The sequence below is a fragment of the Simochromis diagramma genome, unplaced genomic scaffold (assembly GCF_900408965.1).
Source record: "Simochromis diagramma unplaced genomic scaffold, fSimDia1.1 OVJJ01000123.1, whole genome shotgun sequence".
NCBI lineage: Eukaryota > Metazoa > Chordata > Actinopteri > Cichliformes > Cichlidae > Simochromis > Simochromis diagramma.
The window spans coordinates 2,558,558-2,578,359 of NW_024386778.1; the positions used below are offsets into that span (position 1 = coordinate 2,558,558).

The 19,802-nt window shown below is 44.7% G+C and overlaps 1 protein-coding gene across 8 annotated transcripts in view; it reads left to right on the forward strand.

The window, feature by feature from the left end:
- Window positions 1–19,802, forward strand: part of usp25 (ubiquitin specific peptidase 25) — an 82,139-nt gene that overhangs the window by 24,703 nt on the left and 37,634 nt on the right. For 5 of the 8 annotated variants that reach the window (XM_040011729.1, XM_040011721.1, XM_040011739.1 and 2 more), the window contains exons 2-3: window positions 7,778–8,390; window positions 9,896–9,902. In XM_040011729.1, the coding sequence (XP_039867663.1) occupies window positions 8,240–8,390; window positions 9,896–9,902 (158 nt within the window). In that variant the 5' untranslated portion in view covers window positions 7,778–8,239. Of the gene's footprint in view, window positions 1–7,777; window positions 13,798–14,832; window positions 14,839–19,802 lie in introns of those variants that run through there. The other 3 variants (XM_040011702.1, XM_040011711.1, XM_040011764.1) reach the window with 2 other exon arrangements.

Sequence of the window (19,802 nt, forward strand, 5' to 3'; positions counted from 1 at the left end):
CGTACTGCGCTTCAGCATAATGTTACCGTATTGTGTGTGTATAACCTCTTTTTAAGTTTTGTGGATATTATACATGGTTATGTTGAGGATATGTCGTCTGCCCTTTGGTTAAACTGTCAGCGAGGAATTTGCATTTGCACTGTTACATTTTTATATAACTTTAATGCACATAAAAAACAGCTGCTTGTTTAAGTGAAAATACATTGATGGGTTCTTTTTTTGGAGTTGTAAAGTATTTTGTCTAGTGTCAATTATATCGTCAGTTATATCGTTATCGCAAATTTTCAAATGTGTATCGTGATAAATATTTTTGGTCATATCGCCCTGCTCTATATCCCAGCTGAGTTCATGTCTAAGCATTTTAAAGAAAAGTTTTAACCTCCTAGGACCTGGCGTCCACATATGTGGACATCACATTTTGGGTTGTCTAGACCAAAATACTTAATTTTTCTCTACAGGGGCCTGATGTCCACTTACGAGGACATTATACTGCCACTGTTCTATCGAAATTTAAAACAAATGTCCTCATGTGGATCTGATTTTCCCCTGAAACAAAAATGAGGTTTAAAAAAAGAAATCTGGTTGTTTTTACATTCGTCAGGTCCCAATCAGCCCAAATAGCAAAGAGAAGTTAAAAATGCATGCCCTGAGTGCAGGTCTTAGGAGGTTAATGCAACAGATGCAACAAGTTCCCAATGATATTTTGCTCATTTTATATAAATTATTTATTTCAGGGATGTAAACCTTTCAAATGAGGCAATCTGATTCTCTTTGTGTGTTAGCTGTAAAGCTGTATGTGTGTCCTAAAAGTCAGAGCAGATGGGCATGTATGGGCTGTCAGCTTGCAGCAGTCACTCCTCTCCTCTGTGATATTTAGTTTTCAAACCATCTTTGTCATCTTTTCTTCAATATTAGTTCATCTCACAACTGCAAAGTAGCGCTCCGCCACTACGTTATTGTCATCATCTTTCAGCCCTGTTGTTGCCTGTGCCTACAAACAGGTAGTGACCGTGTCATTTAGCGCTCAGTGTTTTCTTTTTCCAGCAAAAACTATGTCCTATCAAATTATGGTGATATCAACACATTTTACCAGTATATAAATTATTCAGTATGAAATGTGCTTTATTTAGGCTCAGTGGAACATTTAACGTTATCTAGGACACCTTGATTTTTTTTTTTTTTTTTAAACGGCTTTTTAGAATTTCCGAATGAAACTGCAGCAGCCTTTGCCCATAGGGCAGTGTTGGCAAGTATGCCTTTATAATCTCCAGTGTAATTGATCGGGGTTATCTCAGCTTAGGAATTGGTTAAAATCCGCTCTCTCTGTGTTTTGCTTGAAAAAAACATCACACGAGGACTGTAACACAAGTTTAAATAGCTGAGGTTGTGTGTCCGCAGCTTATAATTGAGGTTTCTCCAGGTTGTGTAACAAAAGATTGCACAGTGGCACAAGGTCCTTTGAGGTTGCAGGATGGCAAGCATACAGCAGCTTGTTTGCATCAGTGTTATCTAAAGCTCTTGCCTGGTATATTTAAAGTATAGTTAACCTTTTAAGTTATTAACCGTCTTCGACGCCTTACTGTCCCTTTGTAATTTCAGCAACAACGACATATATACAAACTGATTATCACGTTACAAAGTTGCACATAAACGTGGTTAATTTGTTTATGTTAAAGTTGGATGTTGCTCCCGAGTGTGAAAAATGAAACCCTTGTCAGCGTCTGAAGCCTACACTTTTCTCTAGTGGCCAGCAGGAATGCAACTTTTTATATTTGCGAAAACAGTTTGCTTCTGTGCGGTCCGTGCCGTGGAGTGGATCTGTTTTTGTGGTTGCCTCAGCTCTGGCCGTGTGAGCACCGGTCAGGCTTTAAGGCCAGGTGTAGGACTAATCTTATTGAAATGTCTTGCGCTCAGCTCTGCCCTGCCAAGTGGATTGGTGCTGCTTGAGAGGTTTTTCTCAGAAAAAAGGTTGCACATAATTGTTTTATACTTTATTGGGTTAAATGTGTCTAATTGATTTAAAAGATACCCTTAATTGTGGAACTTTGAATAGCCCTGCATTCTTGCTGATCTAGAGGAAAAACAAAAAAAGAAGTTGTGTTTTTGATGATTCTAATGGAATGTCCCTTCACAGGCCATTATGCCCTGCGATACCATTCTCCGGCTTCACTCGGAGCAAGCATTAGGATGATTTAAAAACTAAAAAGTAGGTCAATGGGAGCATTATGAAAGGCGGAATGATAGTAGAGATGTGTCCTCTTCTTTTTCTGTCACTTAGACCTCTGTCACACACTATAATACTCCAAACCATCCTATATCACTTACAGTAAAAGAAAAAAAGAAGCAGGGCTCTTTTTAACCCAATAAAACCAGACATCTTGCTGACTCATAGCGCCAGCCTTCTTAGGGATGATGCCAAGGATATTATGGAAATGATCCATTAAAGGCCAAGGTTTTTTAGCTGGTTTGATCCAGCTTTCAGGGCAGTCTGACAGTGGGACATTTGATCTCAATTGCAAAGTGACTGCAGTCTGTTTCAAGGGCCTAGCTCTGCCTTTTGGTGAGCTGGCCGTTGGGCAATCAGCTGTTCCTATTTCCAGCGACAGTGTTTACAAATGGAAAATGTGTGTTGTTTCGGGAGGGAAATGAGCGCCATTTCAGACAGGCGATGTAAGCAGAAGATTACCTCGGAGCCCAATAGAAACGAATCAGGTATAGATTGATGGCAGCCACGGCTCATTAACAAGGAATGTGTGTGTGTGTGTTTAATTGATGCGCTAATTCTCAGCCACTCAGGAAATGGCCCTTGGGTGGGTCTTCCAAATGGCACACAAATATTTACTATGGACGCAAACACTTTGGTAAGCACATCCATGCGAGCCTGGGCATGTAAGGTAAAGAGTGTCCGATGCTGTGATACAGTGCAGGGATACACAGGCTAGTTTGGCTAGCTGCTCAGCTGGGCTATGAAGTGCTTGGATGACTCATCAGCATGCATGAATTCCTCTATCCTGTCTCTCTCTCAACCCTAAGAACTCTTTGTACTGATGAAGTTAAATTCCGCCCCCGCTCCTCATCCAAGGCCAGATGCAGCCTGAGAAGTTTAGCACTCTGGTCCCATTTTCTGAAATGTCCCCAGCACACTCTGAGTAGGATGTTCCAGCAGGCAACCTGTGCTGCTTAAGTCAAGAAATCTGACTTTCCTGCACTCACGTATCGCATTTCCTCTATGTGGGGTGCATCCATGGGTTTGAGCGCGCTCACACGGGGGGTGTGTGCGGGCTATGCATGACTTGTTTGGTCAATGCATCCTAAGAAGTGGGTCAGTATGCCCTAGTTCTCACTGTGTGGGCGTGCGTGTTTCTGTGTATTGCGTTTCAGTGTTATTTTGTCCCGATTGACTTATCTGCAAAAGCATTTTCTTGCTCAGGCTCTCCCGCTGTTCAGTAGCATGTTTATCCTCTTCTTTACCTTTCTCAAGGTGAACACGAGCTTTTTAATTCAACTTTCCTCTCGTGGACTCGTTCGCTTGCGGAAGGCTCGGAGCAACTGCATTTGGTCAGGTAGCTTATGTTTTGTCTTATTTAATCATGTCAGGCCATATTGAATTTACAAATAGCGGTCACGCTGCATGTGTAAGTGAGCTACCCTGTTGAGTATGTGCAGCAGGGCTGGGCTGCAGATTACATGATATAATAGTGTTTAGGCATTGCCTCTCCTTTTAAATTCCTTTAACCTTGACTCCCCTTTAATGCAGGGAGAACACATCTGCCAGGCTGGTGTCAGACATTAGTAATACACACCGCTCAGGCAGCATTGTCACTTTTTATTAACGCCCAGAGCTTTGCATGGACACCAGCTGTTGCATCAAGTGGAAAAGCCTTGGCGGCATGGATGACCTTGACTTTAACTGCCGCTCCTTTGGCTCTTACCCCCGTTTTAATTCTTTTGTTTGGTCTCATACATTTTAAATGGCTTAAGTGGATTACCATTGCTGACGATGAAGGTCGTTTAGAAACTCGCTTTTTTTAAAGATTGGGAAAGGGGAAAAACACTGGATTACCAAGAAGTGTGTTTGTTTGTTCCTGGTGGCGGTGGTGGAGGAAGTGTAATCTGGGGGTTAGGGGAGGAGAGCGAAGCTCACGTTTTAAAACTTAATCCGAGACATCTGCATCGACACGTTCAGTCGACCTTGTGGTGCGACCGAGAGTGCAGTGACCTTTCCTGTTCAGAGTGTCTTTTAAGTACCAGAGGAGTGAAACGGAAAGAGAAATAGATGAAGAGTCAACCAGCCAAGGGATGATGAAGCCTCACCCCCATCCCCATCATTTGCCCTCCCCCGCGCATGTACGTGACTGACTGTAGGGGTAAAAATCATTTTAGACCGGTGCCTGCTCTGTCATTGGCTGACATTGTCAAGGATAATGGATAATCACCACAGAAACCATACAGCAGCTCATTGGTGTTGTGGGAGGAGGGGGTGGAGGTCAGGCATTTTGGGTGCCACCACCAATGAGATGACATGTTAACAGATGTGTAAGGTCATTTTCAATGTATACACCAGGGGAGAGCATGTAAAAGTAATGCACGCATTGTGAAAGTGGAGAGGAAGAGGGTCGTGTGCTTTAGGGGCTCAGGATGGAGGACAGCTTTCCCTATATTAAGGTCATTTATTTGTTAACAGAGCTGTGTCACTGAGCAGAACGCATTTTCCCGTGCCCTTGCCGTGGCAGGGCTTTTTGACACCGGCTCTGTCATTAAATGCATCTCGAGAGCCTGAAGGGCCTCGCTTTTGTTTCAAGTAATTTGTGCTTTATGTGATGCAGTGAATGCAGCAGCTTTGGACCTCTTGTATATATACTGATATAGTGCAGTGTCAGTGTGTCCCCATGCTACCTTGTCTGCTCTGTATAGAAGTGTCTTTGGGCAAAAACATAGACAAGGTCAACTGTAATTCCAAAGGTTCATTGCCAGCAGCAGAGATTAACAGAATTCCCTGTGTTAAAACTGTCAGTGCTCTTTTTTTTTGTTTCCCTTTCTCTCACTAACTGTGGGGCTGACTCCCAGCATATTAGTAATGCTGCCAGGCTGTGTGGAAGGTAAACATGCGTACATGTTTACTGTGCCCATCAAACGTGTCTTTACAGGCCGTTCTATTATGATTGTGCTAAGCAGGCTGGCAGGAAAATAGTCTAATCCTGAGCATCTAAGATTAGCATGACAACAGACGTCAGATGGCCCAGTGTGACCAGGTTGGCTTTTGTTGTTGTCAGATTTAGGTCACCAGCTTAAAGATGGCCTTGAACTGTAACTGACGCTGATGGGCCAGTCTCAGTTAACTTATTCACTTCGAGGGAGTGCACCACAATGAGTCTAATCAACCTATTCTAGACCTTTGGTATGAAAAGGTCTTTTTAAATTGCCAAGCTGATTGTTTTCCTACTGCTGCTCAGACTGATCATCTTAAATCCAGCGTCTAATCCCAGCTCACTTCCAAGGTGGCATTAAAAGTGCCACCTTGTTGCCCTTACTGTCATGACAACCTGTGGACCTTGGCCCCAAGGATGGATTTCAGGCTGATTAGAAGCCTGCCACCTTGTTGTTTCTGGCCCTTGCTGTTGCCCTCTATGTGAAATATTCAGCCCGGTGACTGTGTGGTGGGTTGCCATGGCCTTTCGTCATAATCACTGGCTGCTGTCCTGTCGTGTGACCCGCTATGTCGGTCCGCTCAGCGGACACCAAAGGTGAGGACGGCATCGGGAAAGGACACGGACAGCAGCTGAGGCGAGGTGGAAACTCTGTATTAATTAACCTTTACGGGATGCAGCCAGGACTGTCGGCGGTGCCCTGTATCCACGGAAACCACGCTGACAGGGTTCAGAGCAGAGGTCTCCCAGAGCAGCACTGCTGACAGTGTCATGGCAACTGGCACAATGTTCACCCCAGTGTCACTGGCTCTGCCCTCCTGACAGTGGTGTGGTGTGACAGGTGCACCTGAACCTTAAGCCACCCCCACCCAATAATATAGACGTGCTCGACAGTTAAGTGCACCTTGTCTGTTATATCCTTGATGCAGCTCTGCTCTGTTTATGTGCGGTGCACTGTAAACCTCCCAAAATGTGCAGAATATTTAGAATAGTAAGAGTTGAGCTTACTATTATAAAGCTGAATTTTATAAGTGGATAAGTGGAAATGTTTTCGGAATGTAAATGTTGTCTCATAGCTCATATGACTTATTTGGTCTCTCTTTTTTATTCGTTTAATTGTTAAAAAGTAGTGTAGCACTGTAATTCTGTTACTTTAGGTATGCATGAGCAATGTAACTCATTACATGCTACAATCAAAGGGAATTAAATGACAATTACTTTGCAGAACAAGAATGATTCTCCGCTCTTGTTCTGCATGTAAAAGATACTGAAATTCACTACAAATATTTTTTTTTCACACTAAAAAGAGTGAACAATTGTTAGCAATGATGGGAAGTGACGCTGCAAACTGCTTCACTCGTGGCTCCACAGCTAAAACACAACCTGAGCAATTTACAGTAGATTTAAAAGAAAAAACCATGGCTAAATGCACAAAATTAATAAAGACGTACAACTATAAAATCTGCTATAGGGAGAAAATGTCGCACAAACTCACAATACCGAAGGAAGGAGAATTTTCAGGAAAAAACAAGTTCACAGTGCTCAGTGTGTGAACCTTTGAGTTTATTTGGGTAACACAGTGGCGTGGTGGTTAGCACTGTTGCCTCCCAGCAAAACGGTTCCAAGGTTTCCTGCCTTTCTGTGTGGAGCTGTGCATGTTCTCCCCGTGTTTGCGCAGGTTCTCTTCGGGCACTCAGGCTTCCTCCCACTGTCCAAAGACATGCAGTTAGTGGGGTTAGATCAACTGGTGATTCTAAATTGCCCCTAGGTGTGAATGTGAGTGTGAATGGTTGTCTGTCTTTCTGCTAGCCCTGTGGCAGACCTGTCTGTACCCTGCCTCTTGCCCCCTGGCAGCAGGGACCCTGATTTGGAGAAGTAAATAGATGGATTATTTGTAGCTCAAAGCACTCCTCCCATAAATCAAGTTACTTCTGGTTTTGCACTTCTGATTAAAGGAAAAAGAATCGGGGTCAAAAACGCGAAGCCCAGCTGGCCAGGTGTTAATAAAGATAACGCAGCAGTAAGATTATACATGCGTCTATATGTGCCTCCGTGCACACATTCGTTCCTGTGTCTAGGCATGAACGCTTAAAGGCTTACTAGTGTGCATGTGACACGGGGAGCGGGTGGGTGGCTCATGCTTTATGTAGTCCAAGGTTTGTGTCGTGTGCGATGCTGCTCAAGTGCATAAGGAGCAGGGGGCGGTGGGGGTGGTGGTGGTGGGGATAATCCACTGAAATGACAAGCTGCATAAGGAATTATTCACAGCTCTCACAAGGCCCTTTGCTTTTGAAAGACATTGCTGCGAGGGGCTTACTGCTCGAGACCTGAATGTTTTCAAGGTACTGGGCCTGAATTTTCAATTTGGATCCAATCAGGCCTAATCTACATTTGTCGTCTGTTCGGTGGCTGCGAGGGGAGAGTGCAGAGAGGAGAAGGAGCCGTGTGCAGTCAATCTGAAATGTTGCTAAGTAACAGAGACGGCAGACAAGGTGGTGAAATGAATGTGATATAGTGCTGTGTAAATCCCTGCTTCTCACACAGTTTCTCCCCTTTTCTCTTTTTTCTCCCCCCCACTCTACCCAACCTTCTCGTCCTCCCTCTTTTCTGTCTCTCGCTCACTGCCATAGGTCCCCCCCATGTGAGATCTGCAAAGCTGAAAGGCGCCGCTGACAGAACCACAGCCAGGCCATAGGACAGACATCCCAAACATCCACAGCCACGGAATGTGTCAACATCTTTGTGGTGAAATCCCGCTGACTCCTCAGTTGCTTTTCACATAAGCCTCGAGCTGGGCCTTCTGGGATCCTGCGGCGTTTAAAGGCATACAACAATGCCTGGGAGGCCTACCTGCCCCGGATTGTCTCCAGCCATGGTTGCTGTTTTAACACAGTGGTGACTGTGCCCACTACAGAGAGGATCACATCCATCTAGTGCATCCACCCCTCCCCTCTGCTGTACACTGACTCGGTGAAATACCCTGCCCGCTTTTTGGTATTTAGGAAGTACATGCCACTGTCAACCAGATGACCTAGTGGACATATTTCCCAGTAAGAAGTGCTGAGCCATACGAGGGGATCCTAGTATTGAACATGACTCATGGGGAGGAGCCTGGCCCTGAGACACACAAGGATTCAGCTGTTCTAACTTATCTGGAAGGTTTACTGATGCATCCAGTGGTGGCCGGGCCTGGGGCCACGGCAAGTGGGAGGTCTGAGGCTGCCCACAGCAATCAGGAGCAGGGTGATAAGGTGGGTGGGCCCTTCCAACTGCCCAACCATGGACCCACAGCTCCCAAGGGTGGAACCAATGGGCCCACTCTGGGTTCTTCTCAGCACCTCAAGAAAGCCCGCTTACTGCGCTCGGGAGCTTGGAATGATCCAGGGAACCAGCGAATGAGCTCACCCCCAGCGGAGCTGAATGGCCAAGTGGGAGGGATGCAGAATGGAGCACTAGAGGGATCTCCTCATGCTGGAGAGAGCACCCTGCTTGCGTCACTGCTTCAGTCATTTAGCTCACGACTTCAGAGTGTGGCGATGTCTCAGCACTCTAATAAACCCCCGAGTGAGTGTTCGTCTCCATCCAAGGCGCCACCTGCAGACAAAGAGCCACTACCTGTGTACGGGACAGCCTCAAGCCGCTTAAAGGGCCTGATGAGAAAGAGCAAACTTCAGAATCATAGCAACACACCTTACAGTCGTCGTGGACACAGCCAGGACAGACCCCCAGAATCACCTCGCTCAGCACACAGTGCCACACCTCCTGCTGCTCCTACAGCTGCAGATTCAGTTTCCTGTGCAGAGCGACTGAAGGCCGTGGCTAACATAGTGAAAATCCGCTCTAGTCCGGCGCCTTCACCTAAGCCCAGTGTCGCCTGCAGTCAGCTGGCCCTGCTGCTGTCCAGCGAAGCCCATCTCCAGCAGTATTCCAGGGAGCATGCACTCAAAGCACAGCTCTCTGGAAGATCAGCCAGCGAAAGACTAGCTGCCATGGCAAACCAGCAGCACAACCAGGACAAAAGGCCACCCAGTCTGCCCGGAGCTCCAGACACGCTAAGCTCCTTAACAACCCAAAATGGAATGACAACAACCACCACAGTAACGACAACACTCCCTCGAATGGCCCTGTCAAATCCACAGAGCCCCTCTTTGCTGCGTGGCCACAGCCAAAGCTCCCCACCCACTCCCCCACGTGCTCCAAGCCACACTCACAGCCAGCCACCTCGGGAGAAACGAGGCTTTGACTCGCGTCCAACCCGCCCACCCCAGACGTGCAGTAGCTTGCTGCTGCTGCTGCTGAACAATCACAACAACCAGAAGCAGCTGACCAAGAATGGGCATTTGGAGGACAGCTGTGGCATTCTGCCACCAAGTGGCTCCTCTTCAGTCACCTCAGACAGCGAATGCTCCACCCAGGAGCGGAGCCTGACCAAGGACAGCAGCGATGCCGAGAGCTCCTACTCGAGTTGCTCTCCCATTGACCTCTCCATGAGAAGCCGTGTCAATATGCAAGATGGAGGGCTCAAAACTACAGTTCCCTCTTCCTCCGCCTCTTTCACCTCTACCCTCTCTACTTCCGCCCCAGGTGCATTCTCTCCTCAAGCTTCTGCTCAGCCCCCCACCACAACTTTATCTCCATCTTCTACTGTTGTCTCCTCTGTTTCCACCTCTATTTCTTCCTCTTCCTGTATCTCTACCTCTTCCCTGGACAAACTAACAGAATCTTTAATAAACAAGTGGAAGCCAGAGCCATCAGGATCAAAGGTGTCCAAGGGCAAGGACCCTGAAATGAGCCCAGACCTAAAGTCCCACCCTAAAGTCACACTCATGCAGCTTCTTCTTGAGCGCAGAAATAATGAGATGGTTAAGAAAAATGTTGGTAACCAAGATTCACCTCTTGATGTAACTGTAGCCACCATGTCTCGAAACCAGCCAAAAGGACTGGTATCTTGGGAAGAGGCGAGGACAAAAAGCCCCATAGATAGGTCTGTAGCTCCAGCTCAGCCCCTCTACTCACTTGGCCGTGACCCAAGCGGTGCTCTGTCCCCATATTCCTACCCTTCCCCCAACGTCCAATCCAGCCCACTGGATTTGTGTAAATCTAAAACCTTCCCTGCTGAGAAGGCCTCAGAGCCCGCCTTCAGTGCTAGTAAACTGTTACAGAATCTGGCTCAGTGTGGGACAGCTTCCTCCCCACCCACCCCCTCTGGTAAAGGGCTGGGCCAGGAGCACGATGCCAGCAGGCCCCTTGCCCTTTTGGAAAGACTCAATGCTCCAATCGGCAGGACCACCACCACCACTCCACTCTCTGATGGAGCTTCAGGTAGTGGCACACCCTTCAGTAGGAAGGAAGCTTCTCCTCCTTCATCACAGATTGAGAACCTTCTGGAAAGGCGCACCGTGCTGCAGCTCCTTCTAGGAACAAGCTCAGCTACAGCGACTGTGAGCCGCAAAGACAGGCCTAGTGGCAGTGGCAGGAGGAGTGTGGAGGCAGCGGGGGGATGCAGTGAGAAGAACCCTGGTGCTCACGTCACCTGCGACAGCTCCAATGGCCCCCCTCTGGATGTAAAGGTCAAATCGGAGCTCATGGAGGACGTGGGACCATCCTCTGCCATGTCTGAGGACGTGATTGGCAGAAAGAGGCTGAGTTGCTATGAGAAGAATAGCCTCGTCTCAGATTCCCAGCAGGACTTAAAGGCTGAACCCCGGCCTGCAGAGGTCATAGCAAAATATGGCCTCCTCAGCCAGTTGCTTAAACAACAGACTGCTACCTACTATACCAGTGCTGCTATGCAGGCTGACACACAGCTCAGACAGGTTAAAGAGGAACAGAGGGAGTATCCGAGCCCAAGCCCTAAGAAGAGGCGGCTCTGTTCAGATCGGACTGATAATTTGAGTAACATCAGCTCTCCAAGAGCAGTGGACAGTGGTGACACAAATATTTTTGCCTCCTCTGTTGTTCCGGTAGAGCCTGAGCAGCAGAGGACTCTAAAGGAAGAAGAGGTTCCTCCAAAGAGCCCACCGAGTGAAACCCTTACACGAGAGAGCCGGGGCTTCAATGTGCTCAAACAGCTGCTGCTCTCCGACAACTGCCTAAAGGAGCTGTCCCAGCAGCCACGGGGGGCGCCCAGTCCGTCCGTCCTCCAGACCAACGGCAAGGCCAACGGTAGCATTCTCACTCAGCCTGCCCAAAATCACAGCTTCCTCCAACTGCCCAGCTGGCATCCCCACGGTTCCCTCAACTCAGGGTTTCCAAGTAATCTCAGACCACTACCCACCCCTCCTCCAGGTGACAGTTCTCTGCGCTCCCCTTGGAGTCGCCACCCGTCCCCGTGGCCCATCACTCAAAAACGGGAGACGCCTACTTTAGTCAAACAGGAGCCTGAGAGCCCTGTGCGGTGGAGTAGTCAAGAGAACGAAGAGGAGGACGAGGGTTGTGACTCAAACCCAGACTCTCCACGGCTCTCGCGGTCCAACCCCATCCTATATTACATGCTGCAGAAGGGCAGCATCCAGCTAAGGAAGGAGGGGAGAGATCAGGCAGAGGGAGCCCATTCTGTGGTCAGAGTTAAAGAAGAGCCTATCAGTGACATGCATGCCTATGAACGCAGCCTGAGCTCTACCCCTCAATCACCCGCCCACAACGACAAGCACAGCCATGAGAGCCAGGGGCTGAGCCAGTCGTCTGAGTAGAATTTGTATCAACTGCAGAAAAATAGAAATGGAAAGAAATTCACTGACTCTGTTTGTTTTTCATTTTTTGAATGACTTGCCAAATTGGTCTGATGAGACAAATGACAAAGAATGCAAATTGAATGATTTTTTTTTTCAGGTGGCATAGAGCAAATTCAGATGCACTTCTGCATCGATTTTTAAATAGTGAGGTCATGGAACAGTACAAAACAGCTGTATCTTAGCAGAATGCCACAAAAGCCAAAACTGTGCATCAGTCACAGATCAAACCTTCCCATCACTGATTGTCATGCACTACATTTTGTACTACAATGTTAATTATGGAGCCCTCCTTTATTATTGTTTTTTTTTTTTTTTTTACACTTTCTTACTAATTGAACTGTACACATATCACTACTCCAAGTCCTCCTGTTGCCTGCCATAAAACATTTAGAAAGAACATTTCAAGCAACATCCATTATTGATGACTCTAAAAATGTTAGTGCTCAGTTCAGTGGACATTTATTTATTTTCTCCATCAGAACATTTCCAGATAGACAGAGACCCATCAATTTTAGATAAGATTCCAAATAGTCACGGCGGTCTATTACAACAGTGTCCGTGCTAAAGTCATTCAGAGGACCTTAAAAACGGCATTCGGCGAAGATCCCGCCGCGACGAATGCTTTGTTCCTCGGGATTCACGGTGTGGCACAATTACCAGTGGAGAAGGAATATATCGTTGGCGCTTTAAACGGTCACAACTCATTGTTTTCGCTTTTATTTGAAGTGCGTGTTTCGAGGCCAATATTCGACAGTGCAAATTCAGGGCACTATGTTTGCAGATTGAGCCGTTTGGAGCAGATGGGTCAACAGAGCGAGCGCGGCTCTTACAGTTGAGCAACTGCGTGTAAGCAGGTTTCTAGAGCAACAGTTAAAAAGGCAGTGTGTGAGAAACTTATCTTGCGACCCTGGTTAAACCCAAGGCACTTTTCTTCATGCACACAGAAACTTTTGAGTGTGACGCACATGGCTTTTTCCTTTTCATTTCACTTAAAAGGAGTACCCAGACTTTGCACTATCGAGTCCTTGGAGTCCTTTTCAGAATCATTTAATGGCATGTGATAATAAAAAAGAAAAAACAGTCAGTATTGTTATCTGTTGAGAATTTGACAGTTTGTGATTTTTTTTTTTCCCTTTATTTCTTCACTATTGTGGTTTATAGATTTTTTTATTGTTATTATTATTTGTTTGTGGCAGTCTCTTATCTCATAAAATGTCAAAAGAATTGCATGATAATAAAGAGAAGACCACAGGTACATCTTTGTTTTGAAAGCAGCTGGATGTGTGTACCTGCCCCCAGCAATCACCAAGACCTTTTGGTGTCTTGAGGGATATCTGGTTGATCTAGCTCCTTATTTTTGGATCGTACTGTACTCTTTTCAGTTGATCTCACATACTGCTTTATCGATTTTAGTCTCGTGATCTTTTTACTACATATGAAGTATGTCTCTTCAATTATTAATACATTTTCACAATGGTTAAATATATTTGTGTAAATAGTACTTTCAGTATGAAAGATGACTATTTTGTAATGTTTAAGAAAAGATATTACCCTAGTTTTTAATGCCCTGATATGTAAATATGAATTATATGCGTACAAGTGTACATACAAAGGCCGAGGATGCTATGCCCATCGTTTTCCTTTTTTCTTTTTTTCTTTTGGTTGGTTTGTTCTCTGCATGTGTCTCTATGTGGTAAATGATAATCTATCCTGCGCTGTGTTGTGTAATAATGTCTGACTTTCCTCACTGCTGCCTGTTGCATGCAGACGCATGGGAACTACCTGTGTATCCCTACTGGTGATGGGGGAAAATGTCAAGTCTTAAAATAGGTCTTTTATATCACAGAGAGAGAGAGAGGCTGGTTTAGAATATGAACAGTCCCTAAATAACCACAGACTGTTGAGCAAGTTGATTTAAAAAAAAAATGTGTGGAAAAATAAATGTGCATTGAATATTTTTGTGATTATTCTTTTCTGTTACTGGTTAACAAAGCTCTGTGGAAGAGTTTGGGGGGATGTAGGTGGGGGATTGACGTACAATCATAGATCTGCATTGTGCATCTAAGAAATACATTTGTAGCAGCAAATATATATATAAATATATATATTAAAAAAAAGGATGTTTCATTTTTTTCATGTGAAGACCTGAAACATTATTTCATTTTTTTATGTTTTCATTTTTGGTGTTCATTTGCACTGATATCTGAAAAATAAAGGACTAAAATGCATGACCTAGTATGACTGTGTTCCTCTCTTTCCAGTTTAGCAGCCAGCAGTGTGCTGGGACCAATGTCGGGACAGTGTTTGCTCATTTGTAGCGCCCCTCTTCTTTTAACAAAGTCAAATAGTGAATGTGTAGAAGCTGAACTTTAGATGGAGGCATGCTGTCCTATACTGTTCCAGACCATCAACAGTGCTGTGTCTTTTTTTCCATGATGCACAAAATGTTTTTAGTTTCAGGGCAGGCCAGTTCACCTGTAATCTTCTACTATGTTGCTGGTGGAATTGTGTATCTGAAAAATGCAAGGCCTTTTCATTGAGCCTCATTTACTAAGCTTACATTGTGATTTCTTAATATTTTCATACCTGGATTTTTCGTACTTTAGAAACAACTTTAAAAGTCTCTCTGACCATGTATACAAACAAATGATAGCCTGGTTGCCTTTAAATTTGAATACTACTACTACAGCTACTAATAATAACACTACAATGGAAAAAAAGAATGTATGTAAATGACATTTAGCATTAGCAGCTTCAAATAGCACTCTTCTAGTGGGTTCTGCTGAAAAGCATTTTGAAACTACATGCTACATTAGCATACACAGACTGATGCTACGAATGCACTGCAAACACTTTAGTCTCCCTCACAGCCACAGTCAGTTGAGAATTACCCCAACATGCATGTTTTTGCACAGGGAGAACATGTAAACTGTACAGAGAGGGTCAGACCAGGCCATGTATAAAGGCATTCCAGGATCATAAAAAGATGACATTTTTAGCCAAAATTAGACACAACCACATCTTTTTAAGGCTGCAACAGGCCGATTAGATTTAGCCCAGATGTTGCTTCATTGACATGATCAGCCTAGTTGTTGTGAGCAGTCACTTTAACACAACCAAAGCAACCAGCAGTGAAACTGAACAACTACTGCACCCCAATATCAGAGTAAGGTTTAACATTAAAGCACATTATTATTTAAAGAAAATGACATCAAAGCCAAACAGCGCTGCGTGCAATCAAAGAGTCCGGTCTATTAAAAGAGAGTGAGAGGATGTCCTGTATTTGCCCCTAAACCCCTGCTTCTGAGTTGGCTGCTGTTCACTGTGTTGCCGAGTCTTTAACAAAGGCAGGAAAGACACTGAAAGAAGGGAGGACACGTGAAGGTCACCAGATGCACACCGAGTGCCCAAGGATGTGCCCTACACAAATGGAACGTATATCTTTGATTTAGAGCCTACAATAGATTTCTTTGTGCGGTCGTTACAAAACCTTAATTCTCGTGTCCCATCTGGAAAATTATCCATTTAGCGATAGTTTTCTCGACTTGAGAAAAAACAGCCTGTAGCGTGAGATTTCCTAAAGGTGAGGACAAGTTCAAGCTAAACTTCCCCTGCACCGTCTGAATATGAAGTCCAGCGAGTGAACAGACAGCTTTTTGTCTGCAGTGCACTTTTGAAATTGCAGCACAGTTCCTCAGCCCTGACTTCCCTTTTATTTAATCCTCCCCATGACTGACTGCACTCTCTTTAAACTCCCAGTAACCTTTCCCCTCAGTGAACTTCTCCATTTCAAGATTCTTATCAAGGCTGAACTACCAGTAACCTCTCGATTTCCTCTGATTGCCGGAGCAGCGGCAAGCTTAAAGTAGGCGGCTGCGAGTTTAAGCTGAGGTCAAGGTGTAAAACTTGACAATCGACTGTTTGTCTGTGGCTTCGCTCTTTGATTTCCTGACCTCAGCATGAGGCCAAAAGGATGTAAACGCTGCACATAAGGCCGCCAGCGACTCAACTGCAGACCGAGCACTCGGAAGTCCCACGACAGACGTTTTCATAGTTACGAGATGTCCAGAAATGATTTCCTGGCATTGCAGATGCTTAGTCTCTGACAAACAACTTAATGACTGCACTTAACGTGCTGGGCCAAGGGTTTATCTGCATGGGAACTTGTTCGAAACAGCAAGCCTGACGACTTTAGTGTAAATGAGATGCTTTCCTCTTTATGTGCTTTGTTTATTCACATGGAGGCCATACAGAGCTAACACTTGTCACCAGTCGTCTTAGTGATGGGTGTGATAAATCCGCTCCCAGATGTTTCATCGCCCTTTTCTTAGCGAAGCCTTTGAACTTTGAGCATGTGATTTGACCTCAAATGTTATGTAAACATACGCGTGCGCACGCACACACACACTCTGTCACACATACGATCTAATTATCATTTTATGGGTCTCATGTCCCATTTGGAGTGTCATTAAAGTAGAATATATAAATAAAAGGCTGATATGCCTCACAGATACCAGTCCAACTGTTTCTGTACTTTGCCTTGAGGTGATGCTTCTCCAGCGGCTGGATGAGCAGAGCCACAAGTCAGTATTCAAAAGGATTGAAGCGAAACACCTGGGGAAAGTCGTGCACTGAGGAAAAAAAGGTCCCAACGTTTGATTTCACAACCTTATACTAGCCCTCCCTCCCCGAGGCTTTTGAAGATGTACCTCTTTGTGAAGTCTTTCCCTTAACCCCCCTCCAGGGTCATGACCTCTTGCCTCACCTCCCTCGACCTGACCTGGCTGATCCTGTTTCCCGGGACAGGATCAACTGTTGGCCCCGCAGCTGTAGCTCCCCCTCCCCTCTCTTCCTACCCCCCCGACACCTCCTCTGCACACATATGCACTCAAACCACAAACCACATCTCCCTGCTTCCGCTCCCCAGCAATACACTAAGCCACTCTCGCAATCTCTCATGTAAATATGACAAGTGGCGGCATGGCTCAAGCCCTTTCTTTTCTTTTGAGCTCGATAGCCTCTTGACCCTCACTGTTTCCCATGGCCTCCCAGTCCTCATACATGATGTGGTAATTATTCACGAATGACTAATAGCCCAAATGTGCAGAGAGGCTGCAGAGAGGGTGAACACTGCAAGTGAAAATACAGCAGCTCTGATCAGCGATGGCAGTTTTATAAAGCTTCCTTACTTATGTCCATGTGCAGGCCTGTAAACAGGCCCAATGTAATATTCATGATGAGTGAGAGTCCCTGTAGTCCACAGAGCAGGCTGTCAGCTTGAGGGATCTTGGCTGACACTAAAAGAACATGGATGGTATTTGCCATGTCAGATAAGCACAAGGGTAAATGTTTTACAAACTGGCCAGGGAGAGCTAGCAGTGTCAGTCTCCTGTCTGCCGGCGTCTTGTATTGCTTCTGATCATCTCAGAAAGTTTCTCCTTTCAAAGAAGTTCTCGCTTACACATCCTGAGGTATTCGATTAGTAATGACGGGAGCGAGCATTCCTGTTTTCATAGGCGATTAAGCTCACGCTTGATCTGAATCTTAATTTTCTCAGTTTGAAATCGAGTGACAGCAAACAATGAACTGCCATCTCTTTATTTTCCACCTCTCTCATGTGAACGATGTCATCTTCGAGAAATGTTTTTACCGCTAATTTCCTGTATGAATCGTGACACTGTGGTTGATCTGCAGGGTCATGAACTTTTCAAGTAAACATCTCTCAAAATCCCCGGTACAGTGAGAAAGGGCAGTTTAGTGTCAACCAGTCTGGCTAAGACCAGCTTGGGATGTGAACTTTGTGCAGACTTAGGATGAAGCCTGCCAAACTTAACTCTGTTGAATTAGCTTTCTAATATTCAACTCAGTGTGAAGTCATAAAGGGAAAAAAACAGAATGAAGCTGTATCTGGCAGTCAGAGGGGATTTGGTTGCATTTCAGAAAGTGAAGATGTTATGTTAAGAGCACTTATTAGTTTGACAGCATGATACAATATTTAGAAGGGAAGACGATCCATAAGACACGGGGAGGAACACCAGTTTACCTTTATATGGGAATATAATAGCTCCAGATTATAAATGCTGCCCCTGTACTCGTGTGGCATGCCTCATATTTTAATTATTAGCTTGTTTGTTTAGTGTTGAGTTTTTTCAGCCTGCCAGCAGCAGGAGTTTTTGGACGACAAAGTCTTGATGTTGCTATGAAATTTTGCACAGATGTCTACGTTTCACAGGAGATTAATCTTATCGACTGTGAGGAACTTTAACTATAGGGCCACCAGCAGAAACTGAATTTTTTCTCTTTTGCATTTAAATATGACATTTTATGTCATGGTAACCTGGTTATATATGATCTTGACAATCCCACGACTCTTCATTCATCACTGTGGTTCTCAAACTGGGCCCCACAGCAACTGCAGATGGAGCATAGATGCCCATTTTTGTAGGACAAATTAATCTTGATTTTTCTTTATTGTCAATAACTTACTTTATTTAGGAAAATCTTGCTGTTTAGCTTCAAGCTGGGTGTTTTTGCCATGTTACTGTTTAAAGGCTGGATGAGTGAGGCGTAGAGCTAACAAAGGAACTGGGGGACACAGTCTAGAAACTTGCAGTTACAGGGTAAGGCATACATGTCCTTAATTTATCTTAATTTACAATATTAAGATCGTGTTTTAAATAAAACTTGAAGCTAGTAAATGAAACTATAAACCAATTAGGAAAGCATTGAGCCCAAGGGTCATGTTCCAACAGACTCTCATTCACAAAAGTCATCCCTTTCTGGTCATTAGAAGTCAAGTTCAAGGCAGTGCCTCACTGGCATCACCTTTCAGACCCAGCAGGTATTCATCTTTTTAACAGATCAGATGTGACTGATGAAATTTGGGGGACAGATTTACGAACACATTACGCCAGCACACACTGGGTTTTGGTGTAAAAAAAAACAAAACAAAAGAAAAAAAAAACCCAGAATATTTAAAGTGCACAAACTGATTTTCTAATGTTTTCTAATGTTTGCAAGATGCAATTTACAGCCAGCTGGACTTTTTCTTTGTATGAAATAGAAATGAAATGACTGTGCTTCAGAAAATAGCACAACTTAAGTGAATCACCTCTAAAACTAACCACACCTATCAGCACGCAGACACTATGTTGCCACGTTTGTTCAATCTGGAGTTCTGAATTTCTGAAGCTGCATTTATGTCCTTTAGGTCAGCAGTCCCCAACCTTACGCCACGGACCGGTTTATGACTGACAATATTTTCACAACCTTTAAGGTGTCGTGGATTATATATTATAAAAATAATAACGTTAAAAACCGATAAAAACTCTGAGAACCATCAATTTCACACCTGAGCCTCAACTCTCGCAGCCCGGTACCAAACGACTCACGGACCGGTAATGGTCCGGGGCCCGGGGTTTGGATACCGCTGCTTTAGATGGAAAGAAAATGGGGTCATCATAAAGAGTGTGATTAATTTTATTGTTCAGAACTGTTGTATGATTGTCTGCATTATGAACGGCCTTCATTCTGGATGTCATAGATTCAACTAGATGCAGGAAGCATCACTTACAGATATTGGTCCTTTTTAACATGTTAGTATCAACGCAGCTCAAGAAACCAGTTTGTGATTATTTAAATTTTGTAACCTGCTCGAAGCATGGTCAGCAACAACACTCAGGTACGTCGTGGCCAATAAATGATGCCGATAATTTCATGTTTCTATGATTTCTATGGTGAACAAACTTGTTTTTTTGAGATGACGTGATGCAATCTAGCAACAGTGGCTAGTTGCCTGGACTCACAATATCATAAGATATCACAAAATTTATTCACTGAGGTTATAAGAGGCAGAAACGCATACACACACCATGTGTATGCTATTGCTATTTATTGTAGTTTAACCTGTCAAGGACAAAAA